The sequence below is a fragment of the Lagenorhynchus albirostris genome, chromosome 12 (genome assembly GCF_949774975.1).
Source record: "Lagenorhynchus albirostris chromosome 12, mLagAlb1.1, whole genome shotgun sequence".
Taxonomy (NCBI): Eukaryota; Metazoa; Chordata; class Mammalia; order Artiodactyla; family Delphinidae; genus Lagenorhynchus; species Lagenorhynchus albirostris.
The window spans coordinates 31,266,334-31,281,777 of NC_083106.1; the positions used below are offsets into that span (position 1 = coordinate 31,266,334).

The window sequence follows — 15,444 nt, forward strand, 5'->3', positions numbered from 1 at the left end:
CCAGAATGTAGCAGGTCCATTCTGTTACATACTGCAGAATATCCTTCTTTTTTAAAGGCTGAATAGTACTCCATTGTATGTATATCCTGTATTTCCTTTATCCATTCATTTGTAGATGGATGGTGAGGTTGTTTCCATATCTTAGTTATTGTGACTCGTGGTATAATGAACATGGGAATGCTGATATCTCTTTGAGATCCTGATTTCAGATCTTTTGGAAAAAAACCCAGATGTGGGACTGATGGCTCATGTGGTGGTTCTATTTTGAATTTTTTGAGGAGCCTCCTTACTGTCTCACATAGCTTCTGTACCATTTTGTATTCCCACCAATAGTATGCAGGGGTCTCAGTTTCTCCACATTCTCGCCAGCACTTGTTGTCTTTTGTTTAGTTTTTAAAATTTTGTGGAGGAGGGGGTATTTCCTTTTGGGTCATGATGCATGTTTCTCCTGTGAGATATTTTTTAGAAATGTCTCTTTTTGTCCACTTGTTGATCTCCCAGTACCTACAGGGCATGCTTCATGAATGCATGATAAAATAAATGTGATTTAGCCAACTTGTTTTTCAAGGAGAATGAGCATTTCTTAATTACTGCACTGATAAGCTTGCCAATGACCCTTTTTTCTATACATCATTGCTTTCTTACACGGCATTCTTAGACCATAGCTAGCTGGATTGCAAGGTAGGGAAACCCACCATATTCAGTCCATCAGGAGACAGTGCATGGTAAATGACCACATTTCTCACCCTGCCCCTGGTGCTCGTTATGAGTGTGCCGAGACATTTAATCTTTCAGCGTCCCAGGTTCATTCACTGTTAGAGAAAGAGATTACAGAGCACAGACGAGAGTTAATTTCTGGTCTAAATGTCTAGTATTCCGGCTTTCTAATTTAAGAATATAGAGCTTTTTCCAAAGTACAGTTTGAGGCACTGACGTCTTCAGATTATGCTTTCTCAGCAACATCATCTCTGTCTCCTTTGAAAATCTATTGGCAGAAAATGGAAGTTTTCAAGGAACACTTCTGCTAGCCTCTATGACAAGACTAAAGCCAAGAGCATATTAGTTCTTTTTACATCAGTCTCATTCTAACACGTTGTTTTCCTGGGTTGATACGATGGAGAATCCTGAACTGATGGGGGAGCACCTCTTGTATTACCATGTAGCTTTACCTTGACTTGAATCTCTTTTCATTGCTCGTTAAGCAGAAGGTTTCTAAAAGTTGAGCAGAAATGCTAGTAATACTCGGAACGGTAAAGAACTCTTTAAGAAACCACTCTTTGGATAATGATAGGAAAAATTTTGGTGGAGTTCTCCATATTCTGGAATTGTCAACTGCAGTCTTCTTATTTAATACATTCTCTAAGAGCTCTGGGATTATCTTTTTTGTTAAGATGTTTTGCCAGCTCTTCATCAGGCAGTGAAGGCAAGATAAGTTCAGTTGTATACCAGACAAGATTGGCTCACTTACTGAAACCGTGCTTTCACATAAGTCTGGAAGTACTTGCCATCAGGAGTTGTACTTCATTCATTACGGACCTGGGGTTTAAGCAGGAGAATTGTGCTGGCAAGAAAGGGTGTTCGTCATCCCTACAGATCCACTGTGCGGTGTTCTTCATGGGACAGCGTCACTTGATGGGACAGATTCCTGAGTTAGACGTTCTTTCCCAGAGAAATAGACATAAATATTAAGAATTACTAATGGCAATGGATTGCTACTTGGCACTTTTGGCTTGGAGCAAGAATTCAGACATATGTGTTTATATAAATGATTTAAGTTAATACAAATAAATAACCTTTGATATACACTGAAAACAGCTGCGTTTTTGCTCTGGTTGAGGAAAACATTATTCATGAATATGTGAATGAGGATTTATTCATCTTATCATTGTCATAAAGCTCTGTATATAGGAGGGTTTATAAATAATGTTGATTTTTATTAGGAAGTTTAGGCGGCATTTTTTGGACCAAATAATCATACTTAATGAAATGAGATATTAAAATATATAGTTTCAAAGTTAAAAAAAATCCATAAAGTCTAATTTTGTTCCCTTTTTCCACCCCAGGCTCGTGTCTCCAGAGCAGCCACCAAAGGCCAAGTTCCTGACCTTGGGGTCCAAATTCCGCTACAGCGGCCGTACCCAAGCGCAGACCCGCCAGGCCAGCACCCTCATTGATAGGCCGGCACCGCTCTTTGAACGCACTTCTAGTAAGCGGGTCTCCAGGAGTCTAGATGGAGGTAAACACACTTATTAGGATTCTGGATTCCATTAATCTTTCTCTAATCCAGTGGGATCAGAAAATGTTGATCTACTTATTAATAAGATCCCCAGAAATACCCTAGAGGGAGAGCCATTCTTTTTTCCTGAGTAAATAAAATACTATTACTTACACTCATAAGAAAATAATTTTATAGTGTTTTGAAGTTGTCATTCTGAACGTAAGTTTTCTTGGCACTGTAAATACACACAAATATCAGTTGAGTTCTTGTTGATGAGATGTTGGACAGATGTTTTTACTGGTCTGACTTAATCGTGATGTATGTTATGTGACTTAATTTCTTGAACTTGTTAAGTAATGGCAAACATGTAATTCCAAGGGTTTTTGGTGTGATAGCATATATAGAACTTTTATTCAAAGGAACGTAAAACATCCATTGCATCATCACATTTTTGAATTTAAAAACCCTTACTAAAGCTTAACAGACATTCTAGCATACGGGAAACCATTCACAGCTTCCAAGGATTAGTTTAAATACAGTGTTTAACAAAAAGGAAATATAGTGTGTTCATCTGTTCTTACATCCAAGGGGAGACATGTATAACTTTTTTCTATTAGAATTCTCATTTAGCTACGTATATGTAGTTTTTAAATAAATTACACATGGAAATAAATTGATGTTGCTTCCCTTCATTTTATATATATATCTTATTACCTGTCTAATTTTGGGTTAATAGCAGATTTCCTATAAAAGAGCTGAGGTTAATTTTATATTAGAATGCTTTAAAAGTTTTTTTTTTCTTTCTACCTAATAGCAAGTAACTGGTATGGATACCTTTCTACCAGAAGTAGTTCTCCAACATTTTTGGCTGATGAATCTCAAAACATATACACAAAAATAGTAATGCTAAATTGGAAATTTTCTATTTTACTACTGTTTATCAGCAAAAACCTTTTTGGTTTTGATTGTTATTACTGATATCTTTCTGAAATACGAACTTGAACAACTTATGTTTCAAATAATCAGCTGAACTGAACAGATTGGATATGCTAATAGATAAAAATCTTCTCTCAGTAGTGAAGGATTGACACTCCTTGGCCTTGATCTATTTTTCCTGGAATCAACTTAGAAAACAGATCCAGCCAGACACACAGATACTTCCCAAGTTTTGTTGGTGGGCATTTGGGTACATATAGTTATTGAATCTTGCTTCTGGAGAATCTTTCATATAGTTTTATGAGACCACAGAAAAAAATGTGCAACAGAATCATAAATTGTGGTTCAAATAAATGTCCACGTTCCCAAATGCAGTGATTTAAATTTAGTGAATTAGTACTGCATGATAGTTGTCAGAGTATCTTTTAGCTCATCAACAACTGAGTACTTTTTCCAAGTAAATCCAAAAAATGTGCCCAGTTATGTAAATATTTCACAAGTCTTGCCCCTTGTCGCAGAGAATTTATACAAGTGCTGAATAAATGTGATCAGTGTCATTTAATGCCTGAGAGAAATCATTCCTCTTTCTGGAACACTGTCCTTTTTAGCCTTTGTTTTAAACTATGAGGTTTTTATAACTCTCATGTTGCGAATTTTAGGGCTTAAAAAGAGCAGTAAACTACTGCTTTTTCTTTGAGGTATATAAACTGTGCTCAAGGAAGCCCACCATCTTGTATGCACGGTTAGCGCAGAGGGTTATAGTGGGTCCGTATCTGAAAACAATGATTTTCACAAGTAAAAGCAACAAACATGGCACAGTAATCCATTATTTTTCCTTTTGTGTTTTGGACACTGTAATTCATCAGATGGGCCAGCCATTCAAAAGGATTATTGTGTTGTTGTGAGAAATAGGAGGCTTTTCATGCCAATACATGACCAGACAGGGAACTATTTGGATAGGGCTTATGTTCTTTTTTTCCCCCAGAGCAAAGCTAGGCTGTAACCTGGTACTGAGCTCTATTTTCCCCACCACACCATCCATATACCTTTTGTTGTTGTTGTTGATATGTGTTATGTTTTCTTTCTCCTGTTTTTAAACAGGCTATTTAAATACATAAATATTCTTCATTTTAAGATTTGACAAGTTAAGTCTTTTAGTGATTATGTAGAAAGTAAAAATCAATGTGATATCTAAAGATCAAATGTCAAAATAAAAATTAATCTAGGTTAGCTATTTTAGAACAGTGAGATTCCAAGATTGCTATTCAAGCCAGAAAGGAGGCAAATCAGTCATTGAGAGCATTAACACTCCAGATGCATGTGAGAGCAGGGGAACTGATGATTTCCTGAAAGTGGAAAGTATAATCGGGCATTACAGATTGGGTCATCAGGGAAGGAAGGCATATCTGAGGAAGAACCATTTCAGTTGAGACTTGAAGGATGAGAAGGAAGCAGCTGTGAGTAGAACAGGAGATAAAGCATTCCGTAGCAGGAGTAGCAGGTCTGAAGATCAGAAGTTTAGGGACAGCTTGATACATTGTAGGAGCAGAAAGAAGGCAAGTGCAGTCAGAACTGACTAGTGATAGGGAGAGGTAGGCTGGGAGCAGGTCACACAGGGCCTTGCAGGTCGCATTCTCTTGATGCCGAACGTGGTTTTTATTCTAGGAAACCATTGAAGGGTGTGTGTTGTACATACATACACATGTGTACACACTTATAGAGGCACATATGTGTACGGTGCTATCTACCTTTAAAAAAAACCAAAAATCACTTGATGCCATGTCCAGAACAATTAGAGAGGATGAGAGAGGAAGCTCAGGCCGACTTGTCAGGAATAATCCTGGTGTGAGAGTCCTGGTGGTTTTGTCTCAAATGGTAGTAGACCTGTTTAGTCATTGGCACCATAGGTTCTGTGCCTTGGGCTTATAAACTTCTCAGGGTTCTACACGGTTTAAGACCTGACAAAAATTATTAGCTGCAAACTGAAATCATTAAGTATTTAATAAAAGTATGCAGGGTCAATATTTTGCCAACTTCATTATATAACTTTAAATTGGATATTCATTAAAATTTTGATATCATTACTTTTGAAGCCATTTCTAGGTCAGAGTTTCTCATTTTGCAGTAAATCTCTGAGTATGCATTGATGGGCTCTTAGAAACCATAATCATAGGTTAAAGAGTTACTCATATACTTTCCAAGGAAAAATTGTTAAAATCTTTTTAAAAGTTAAAAAGATTTTTTTAGAAAAATAATTATATTTAGAAAATAAAATATATTTAATGTATGAAATAATTATAATAATATATAATAATATAAATATAAAATATATTTATAATATAATTATATTTCTTATATATAATTATATAATATAAAATAATAAATAATCTAGAAAATAATTATATTTAATGTATGATGTATAATTATATAATATATATAATATATTTATAAATATAAATAAATATATAAACATATTATATATAATATATAAATATATTTATATATATTTATATATATTTATATATATTTATAAATATAATATAAATAAATAAATTTTATTTAAATAAATAAATATTTATATAAATATATAAATATATTTATATATAATATATAAATATATATAATTATAATATATGTATATAATTATAATATATGTATGTGTAATTATATGTAATATATAATATAATGTATGATGTATAATTATATAATATATATAATATATAAATATATATAATATATTTATAAATATAAATAAATATATATAATATATAAATATATAATATAATTATATAATATATAAAATATAATAATAATAAATAATCTAGAAAATAATTATATTTAATGTATGATGTGAATTCATGTTAATGTTTGATATGATTTGTTGTGGGCTTTCCAAAGTATGAGTGTTAAGAGCCGTGAAAGCCTTAAAAGGGACCCGGGTGGTAAAATAGAGATGGAAGCAAGCGGCCACATTTAGAAATACATCCAAGGGCTCTGTTGGACTTGCTGGTTGTTGAGGGGTAAAGGAAGAGACTTCAGGGTATCTGACTTGAGTAACTGGGTGCAAGCATGAGAGTGTATTTGGCAAAAAGTCAAGACTGAGAAGAAGGAAGTTTTGGACAGGGCAGGTGAGGGGTGTGGATTAAGAGGCTTCTAGTAACACATGGATTAGAGGTCTAGGTGTTGCCCAAGTTCAGTATGGTGGGTCACACACAGTCTCTGCCCTCCAAGAGCTTGCAGCCTAAAGTTAAAACAGTGGGCTTCCCTAGGGGCATGGGGCCAGAGCAAGCCACACTGTGTCCGGAAAGCGCGTTTTATGCTGGTGAAATGACCTCAATGGTTTCTTCTTTGGGGAAGAAACTACAGATGGACAGAGGCTTTTGCCGGTTGCTACTCACTTTGCCTTGTTGAGATTTGAAGCCGTCTTGGATTGATCTGCCATGTGACAGAAATGTCAACACGATATATGTTCCTGCACATCTGTAGGGTAGACGAAGGGAACACATAAGGCCAGATTTGCTAAGGCAGAGGGTTTCTATGTATTAGACTTACTGTAGGTCAAGTTGAGGCATTCAGGAGGGAGGTTAGAAAAAATGAAGAATATTAACATAAACATAGAAGTTGATTCTCTAAAATCTACTCTTACTGTCTTGTTGCAATTTCGACTGGTGTTCTAATTAAAGGTTCCTTTATGGAGGAATTCTTAAAACTTATTGAAGCAAATCATTTTAATAACTAGATAATTATTTGTTGGCAATAGGTAGATTCAGAAATAAGTTCAGGCAAGATTAAAGAGACTCCAGAGAATTAAAATACTGCTCACCTTGTAATTCTGACATAGTACCCCGACTCTGGTGTTTCATCTGGTCTTAGAGCTCCTTCTACTGGCCAATTCTATGATCAGTGTCTTATCCTTCAAAAATCTGTGACTTGAGAGCTCGGTCTAATTTATTGGGTTGCAATTCAGAATACTTATAGAATTTATTAAAAGTTTAAACATGAGTTTATTTGATACATTATTTTCATGATCAAACAGTGTTCCCATTTCTGTTAATTGTCTATAAGGTGCCTGTTTATCTGGGAAGGCAGGGCGTTCATCAGATTTTATCGCTTAAGTGTCCTAAAGCAATCTGTATGGTCATTCTCAACTAGCTCTGATTGGTGGTGTGGACCGAAGTCTTACGAAGGATTTTCCTGGCCCTGCTGGGGAGGTTTCAGCACGTGGCCCTGGAGCTGTGAGCGCTGCTGTGGTACAAGATGGTGATGGCAGCAGGGACATTAGAAGCCCAGCTAAAACCCCACACGTGCAACTCACTGAAGGAAAGGTATGGTTAATTAGTTGAATACGTGGCTTTAAATGTGTATTTAGACAAGAGGCTGTCTATTGCATTTGTTGTTTCAGAACTCACTTATCTTAAAATCAGCCATTGTATGTTCTGTGTTGATAAAATTTCCCACTTTTCAAATATGTGTATGCTCTTGCCGGTTTGGACTGAGTCTCTAACCTTCTTCTGGTTGGTGTTCAAAGCAAAATATTTCAGCGTAAATTACCTTACTACAAGCAAGTAATTTATTGGTCTCTTGTCCATCCTTATAATTATCCTATTTAATTAAGCCCCCAATTATAAAAGCTCTGATGATTTGAAATTCATATTTGGTTTGTTTCAAGTAAATTTTAATGTGTAGCCTATGTCTTGATTATTTTATTGTAGTATTGACTTGAATTTTTTAAAAGAAGAAAGGTGGTCTTTATGAAAAATACGATTTTTCATTAATAATCTACCACTGATGAAGAAGAAAGTTTTAAGTAATTGTTTTTTGAATACTGAGTGAGAAGATGGTGTGTTGCTTTCAGTCTTCTTTGGTGTGTATACCATAGTGAACAGAGAAGTAACCTATATTGTGTTTTCAAACTTGCCGGGGTTATTTTATATTACCTTGGGCAAGTATAGTCACTTAGAAGTTGATTTGAAGTGGCTTTGAGTTCTTCAGATCTCTTTTCCATGTCTGCACAAAGCAACTTTTGAATGGGTAACATTGGAAGTAAACATGAAAAAGAAATGAAATCATCCTGTGGATTTATAATGTTTTCAAAATTTTAACTTTGAAAAATTTAAAGATGTGCAACATGAATTTATAAAGAACTGGCTAGATGAGGTAACTGCCAGTGTCTCGGGATTTCCTGCACTGACAGCCCCCAACCCCAGCAGAGAGGAGGGCTCGGGCACCCTGGGGGCCCTGTCTTATGCTACAAGGACAGAGGCTTCTGGTAGCACGTGCCATTAGATCCTCTTCATTCCTTTGTTAAAAAATTTGTGAATGTTATATTCCACAAAGGATTTGATTAAAAATTAGTTTAGAATAACAGGAATCACAGCAAACAAGGTATCTATCAGTAACTGAAAAGTTGTCAGGATAGGTTATGATTATGCTACCAAGACACCCAGGAGTGGCTACTTACATCAGAAATAGGAGAGCTGAGAATCTCAGAAAGTCTGTGTTCCATTCTGCCTAGATAATGTGATACAAAAGAAAAGTTCTTTTAAATTCCAAGGGAAATTCTGCCTGCTTTTGGTAAACGACTGGCCTTTTCACTAATGCGTTCAGGGTTTGTCAGCGACCAGGTTCAAAAGTAATAATGCTATTTGAGTTGCATAGGATCCGTTTGCAACCAGTTGAAAATTAACAATTAAATCAGCCTATTACCTATAAGTTGTATGTGATAAAAGTAGTCCAGTTTTCCTGTTTTATAAATGGATCATTTAATTCAGTTTCTAATGACACTGTGTTAATACAATCCTTCTGAGTAAACGTTTTCACTAACAACCCACTTCTTCTCTCCTCTTTCTCTCTCTTGCTTTCGGTTCTCCTTTGAATGTATCCGCTGTGTAATTTCACATTCAACCATGGGTTTGCTTTGAGAATAGCTTATTTCCACGTGCCCACCTTCACCACTCATCCGCTGTGCTTCATCTCTTTCCCCACACGTATTGCCAGCCCCTGAAATGGACTTGCTTTCAGGGGACTTGCTTTCAGACATTTGGGAGGGAGACCCCTTTGGGGAGGCCGATCAGATCACACTAGACAGCTTAGAGCTCCCTTCCCCGGGCGAAACATCAGAGCGGGGGGCTTGTGATTCTGGCTTGGATCCTCTTGAAGCCCCTCCTGAGACTGACTGTCCTCCCGCCCACGAGAAGCCTCTAAAAGAGGCTGAGCACAAGGGTTCAGAGTTTGGGCGCTTCTTCAGTTTCTGCAGACGCTTTCCACCTCGCTTCCCCTCACTGCTCGATGATGGTGGGTACCTTGCCTTCCCCAGCCTCCCCAAGGCCTGGGTCTCCTTCCTCCCCACCGACATCCAGCACCGTGTTCCCATCACCTCCCCTTTGTTCCTTCCCTCCCTCATCCTCATTTTTGGACTCCTTCTCTCTGCGTCTCAGTCAGTGCCTTTTTCTCTCACCTTTTCCCTTCCTCTGGCTCTATCCCTCTACTATCTGGAGGCAAAAGCTGCTTCCTTGACTGTTTCTTACGACTGTGACTTGAATGACAAAACGGAGGAAGAGGAAGCAGTTGCTGGCTCTCCTACATGAGCTTTAAATCTGTGCGGTCAACCACACTCCACTTCATCTTATACCCTTCGTAATGTAGAGTGTAAACATGTGCATAAATTCCATCACTGGTTAACCTCAAAATAGTGTGATCTCTACACTTTCACACACATCCTTTTAGTACATGAGAAATAAGTGTAATTAAACACTTCCCCTCCACTGATATTAATTGACTAGGTCCACACATTCTAAGTTAAGAGCAAAGTTGTAGGATTATTTTATAAATACCTGAACCGTACTAGGCCATAAAAACAAGGAGAGGGGGACCTATGTTGCCCTTAATAATCTGTTTTGGGTCTGTCCATTTTGCAGATAAATGTTAATGCTGTTCCTTTAGGATGGAAACTTTATTTTGATATAGAACTTAGGATGCACTGGACATAACTGTAATCGATATGTATTAGTAGAATTCCTTAGTGTTATTATTTCTCTGTTAGAAAGCCAAGCTTGTTCTTGCATTTTTGAGGATGCATCTGTGACCTTTACTCCTGACATGCATAGGTCTAATCTCAGAAACTCCTTGTCTCCCTATTATTGTAGCATTTGGAGCCCAGATGAAGTTCAGATAGTTTGTTTTCTTTTTTTTAACTCAAAATCATATATTATATAAGAGTCACCGTCATGTATTCTGTAAGGAAGATACTATTCTGTTATCTTTTCTTTAACAAATATGTATGAAAAATGAACCATAGTATTTTGAAAATTTGGACTCTGTGGCACTAAGGTTGGACTGGACCTCTTAGTGTTCTTTTATTTAAAGTTAGGTGTCTGGTTTGATCCGAGGATTTTTGCCCCAATATAGGGCTACCTCTGCAGTACTAAGCAGTGCTTACATGTGTAGTACTTTTTGATTTGTTTTGCTAAATGTGGTCTGGGGACTTAGTGTCCCATATCCTGTGGTTACTATTAATACGTAAAATAAGTCACAAAATTTAGAGCAAATCTAAAGGAAAATGTGAAGATAATTAGGCATAGTGGGAGAATCCATGATTCCTGAAGGTTACCTGAAGAATGCCAGATCGACATTTTCGAGAATTAAGTGCTGACCAAGGAATTGGAAGATGATTCTTAGCAAATTGTTGAGTGGGTGTGTCTAATTTTTCCCTGCTGATCAAAAGATACTCTGAGTTCCCTGCTTACCTCTCAAAAACGCTTGAATAGTTTAAGAAAAATAAAAGCACTTTTGAACTCTCAGATTTGACACTGTCTATTACAGTAAAGGAGAAAAAGAATATGTATAATCCTGCTATAAATGAACATGTAAAGGTTAAACTCTTTTCCTTTGGTATCCGAACCAATATTTTTCTTTTATGCTATTCCCTTCCATGAGTCAGTAGTCATCAGTATTTATGTTAGTTTGAAATGTACAGGTTAATTCTTTGGGTCATTAGATAACTGTCCAACTATGAAAACGTATTCTTGCTTAAAGAACTTTATGAAAGAAAAGTGGCTATAAAATATAAGAGTGTTTTTAACTACCCACCATTTTATATGAAAGTAGCAAAATAAACCAGTTTCCCCCCAAGGAAAGAAATCTGTGTTAAAAAACTAAATAATAGGGTGAACATTTGTCCCTGATAGAAAGTGAAAGCCAAAATTTACATCATGACACTTTGCCCTCACCACTAGTTGATTTAGATGTTTCAAGTTAGATTGAATTATGCCATCTTTACACTCTCATGTTTTCATTCCTGAGTCAAAACATATTAAAAAGCAGTTCATAATCTAGGGACTGAGAAAGAGTGAAGCTTCCATTCTCCATTCCACCTTTGCAAAAGACCATTTCCATCATTTGTGCAACACTGTAGGTGAAGAAGGACCAAAGTGGCTTAATAGTCTGCATCTTCTGAGGGCCAGACAGTAAAGGTTGGTAATGCTGGTTCACCATTTAAGTTCAATACAGCTTCTTTGCACTGATGGTAGCATTTCCACTAATACTCCCCTTCTCTCCGGCTGCTTGCTGGGTGACTTCCAGGCGAAGACGGAAGAGGAGGAAACACAACTGGAGGAGGTGGATATTTTCCCCCCAAAGTTACATACCTGGTAGCTGCTGCCTGCCATTATCATTTGTGTGGGGGGTGGAGCACTTTTAGGGTTTATTTGTGAGTTTTGCTCGCTGTGGCTTTAGGTTCTTAAGATTTTTATTCCTCTTTTAATGTCTTAGACTATCCAACTCTGAGTCATTTCTGGTGCTTGCTGATTGATACACTTATGTTTATTTGCCTTTTCCCCCCCTGTGTGTGATTTAATTTCACAGAAAAATTCCTTGAGAGTAGAAGGGGATAATATTTATGTCAGACATAGCAATTTAATGTTGGAGGTTTGTATAATTTAAGAAAACAGCTCTGTCCTACTGGCTGCCCGGCTGCTGTGAACGGGGGGTCACGCACAGGCTGGCTGGCACCTTTCAAGCACAGTGCACGAAATGCATGGGGGAAGTTCACCTTGGGAGTGCATGTTACCAGTCCAGCTTTGTTCTTCTAAAGTGGCTTAGGTAGGAATATATCTACTATCAGTTCTCAAAGTGACAACTGGGAAAAAAAAAAAATTCTGTGTAATCAAATGAATAAACTTTTTATTCATTAATCTTGAAGTTCTGCAAGTAAACCTATTTTCTCCTAATGGGTTATCTCCAGGGTTTAGAGTCTGAAGTAACATGATCCCATCCTTAATGCACGTTCACCAGAACAAATATTTGTCGATCTGGCATTAAGTCATTTGGCCCTGTGTCCACAATTTTTTTTTTTTGGTGGTGCGAGAGAGTGCAGAATCCATGCAATTAGGAATGTGGTCCACTTAAAATCTTCCATTTGAGAGTGTGCTAATTAATGGGTTTGTTGTGATTAAAAAGAAAGAATAAATGAAAGAAAGTAAGAAAGAAAAGAGGAGGAAAAAAAAACCTAGCCACCCAATTAGGAATGTAAAATGTATTGTATTCCCCGTGTCACACGAGAACGGTTTTTTGTTTCTTTTCCCCCCTTCTTTTTGGGTAGTACATGGCAGTGTATTCAGTGGAGAACTGCAATCCTCAGTAATTTGACTAATCTGTTCGGTTGCTTTCAGCAGCTTTGATAACTGTCGGAAATGTATTTTTGCATAACTTACTAAAATGCTCTGAAGTGTAATACGTAACATTGCTTTGAACAAGTGCAAGAAATGTGCCTGATCTCAAGCCACAGTCATTTTTCCATGCCATGCAAAGATTTTTAGATTTTCATGAGATTTTGCAAATGGCGATAGCAGCTCATAGATGAGCTACTATGCTTGTGCATGCATATGGAATATCTCATTTAATCAGATGCATGACCTGTTTCTCTGGGAGTAGTGGGATTGAAAGCTATAATCCACAGGTGGCCCCATGATTTTTGAAATATAAGAAAACATTTAAAATTCAGTTAAAACTGTTTTCTGAATACTGCCTTTTATTTCCACAAATATCATTTCTCAGGGCCAATCTAAAAAATCCCACAAGTGACATTGGTCAGGGGCTATTTCAGTGAAAATTGACCTGGTAGTTTTCCTCGCATCTTTTTATAAGGACTGTTTGGTATGTGGGTGGCTTTTGTGCTTGGCAAGTACGTGAAACCAATATGACGTTCATTTATTTTAGAGAAAGGCCAAACAGAAGCAGCCTCTGGAAGCTGTTCCGTTTATTCCATAAGGATTAAAAACCATTGCTGAATTTCCTGAAAAAAGCCAACCGTTGGTCCCCCTACCCCCCTTTTTTTGGGATGATCCTGAACTGGATTCCTGTCAGGCCAAATGGGCTCTGAGTCCTCCTTTCTCTATTTTCACTTGCTTCATTATATTACAGAGTGCAACTCTAGTAGTAACCCTGATCAGAAAGGTAAATTTGCAGGAACAAAGTCATGGGCTGCATTTCAAATCCAACTATTAGAAAGAAGGGTTATTGGCCATGTTGAGTATTAGTTCCATAGCCTCCTTCTACTGATTTCTTAAACAATTCTAAACAGAGAAGAAGTCAGAACCCTTTAAGACAGGAATCATAAAAAAAATGCACATTGGTTTTATTTTCAAATTTGGACAAACTCATATTCCTAGGTGATGATATGGCTTTTGAGACTTGGCATTTTTCTTGCTTTACTATGTTTTTTTAATCATAAGTTTACTTTGTCTTATTTTTTGGTTTCATTTTTTATTTTTATCCTATTGGGTTTTTTTTTTTTGTTTTTTGTGTTTTTTCCTTTTGGATTTTTTCCCCTTTATTACGTTACATATTGCTAGGACCTGGATAAGGCCCAGGAAGAAATACTGAAACACCAGGCTAGCATTAGTGAACTCAAGCGCAATTTTATGGAATCCACACCCGAACCACGCCCTAATGAATGGGAAAAACGACGTATCACACCTCTGTCCCTACAGACACAAGGGGTATGTCACTAGCTATTTGTTGGCTGTATGTCTCAATCCAGCTGTTCAGTAAAACTTAGGTTGCTAATCTATTATGTTGATTCTTAAGACGTTACAAAATGTTCCCTTTTTAAAAAAAAATGTAACTGCTAATAATTTTTAAAATACTAAATATTTATTAATAATGTGTAATACTTATTGACGTAGTTCTTGGGTAAGTTGTATGGGTTTCGAAATACCTTTAGAATAGTTTCACTATTTTACTCAAGTAAATTGGTAGTGATGAATTATTACATAGGGCGACCTAGAAACTGATGTATATTGTATTTAGTAAGTTAATTATTGACTTCTGAAATAAGAGAGTTTGTTTAATAATTAAAGAATTAGTGATTAAAGGGATGTAGGAATGTAGACCATATTTAGAATGGTTTAAGGTAATTACTGTGAAGATAAAGAGCTAAATTTAGCTTTAAAGACTGATGAGCCCTGTTGAAAACTTGTAAAATGTTAATTATACAACTTAATACTGAAACTTCTTAGTAATGAAATGTAGATTAGTACTTTAAGAACATTTTCATCCATAACATCTCTCCAAACTCATTCTTTTTCTTTCCATGGTTTATTTCTCTCCGCCACCACTATAAGCATTGCCTTTAGAATATGTTCTCAAAATATTTCTTCATTCTCATGTATATCTGTTCTTTTTGATGCTCCAAAATCTCTCCTGTTGTCAACCAAGAACTTCATGGGCTCGTTTATTTTACTTGAGGGAGATAGTGATCATACTGTATTTAATATGCAGTTTTAAAAAGTGTGTTCAGGTGTTACCCTACAATTTCCTCTTTCCTCTTTTCCTTTCCCCCCTCTCTTCTCCTTAAATTCATTATCTAGTCTGACTTGAATGTTACCAAATTGTAGGCGTTTGATTTATATATTCTTAGGCTATTTTTATTCACCTTTTCTTAAAAAGCAAAGCTGTTGGTTACTTTAAATTTCTAAGTTTGTGACAGTGAAAGGAAAACAGCTCTTTAAAGCAGATGAGCAAAAGTGATTGCTAAAAACTGAAAAAGCTTTTGACAATATTAAGATTTAAAACACCATAGCAGGGTCTTCTGAAGTTGTATACAACTTTAATTCTTATTTTCAGCTTTTCTGAAGATATTAATGTCCATATTTCAGAATCAACTCTAGAGCGTTGTGTTTTCTGGGGAAACAGTGTCTGATGACGTGCTGGGATTGTGTCCTCTCTTTATGTGCCGCTTCATCTGGTTTGTTCCGCTGACCCACACAGTCGTTTTATGTCTGTGTTGCTAT

General features: G+C 36.5%; 1 protein-coding gene across 11 annotated transcripts in view; it reads left to right on the forward strand.

The window, feature by feature from the left end:
* The window catches only part of EPB41L2 (erythrocyte membrane protein band 4.1 like 2), a 213,986-nt gene that overhangs the window by 163,829 nt on the left and 34,713 nt on the right, over positions 1-15,444 (forward strand). For 10 of the 11 annotated variants that reach the window (XR_009543941.1, XM_060168392.1, XM_060168399.1 and 7 more), the window contains 5 exons: positions 2,064-2,236; positions 7,307-7,479; positions 11,735-11,770; positions 12,017-12,079; positions 14,005-14,151. Coding sequence is in view for 10 of the 11 variants with exons in the window: in XM_060168392.1 (XP_060024375.1) it covers positions 2,064-2,236; positions 7,307-7,479; positions 11,735-11,770; positions 12,017-12,079; positions 14,005-14,151 (592 nt within the window). In the remaining variant the exon portion in view is untranslated. The remainder of the gene's footprint in view (positions 1-2,063; positions 2,237-7,306; positions 7,480-11,734; positions 11,771-12,016; positions 12,080-14,004; positions 14,152-15,444) is intronic. The other variant, XM_060168398.1, reaches the window with a different exon arrangement.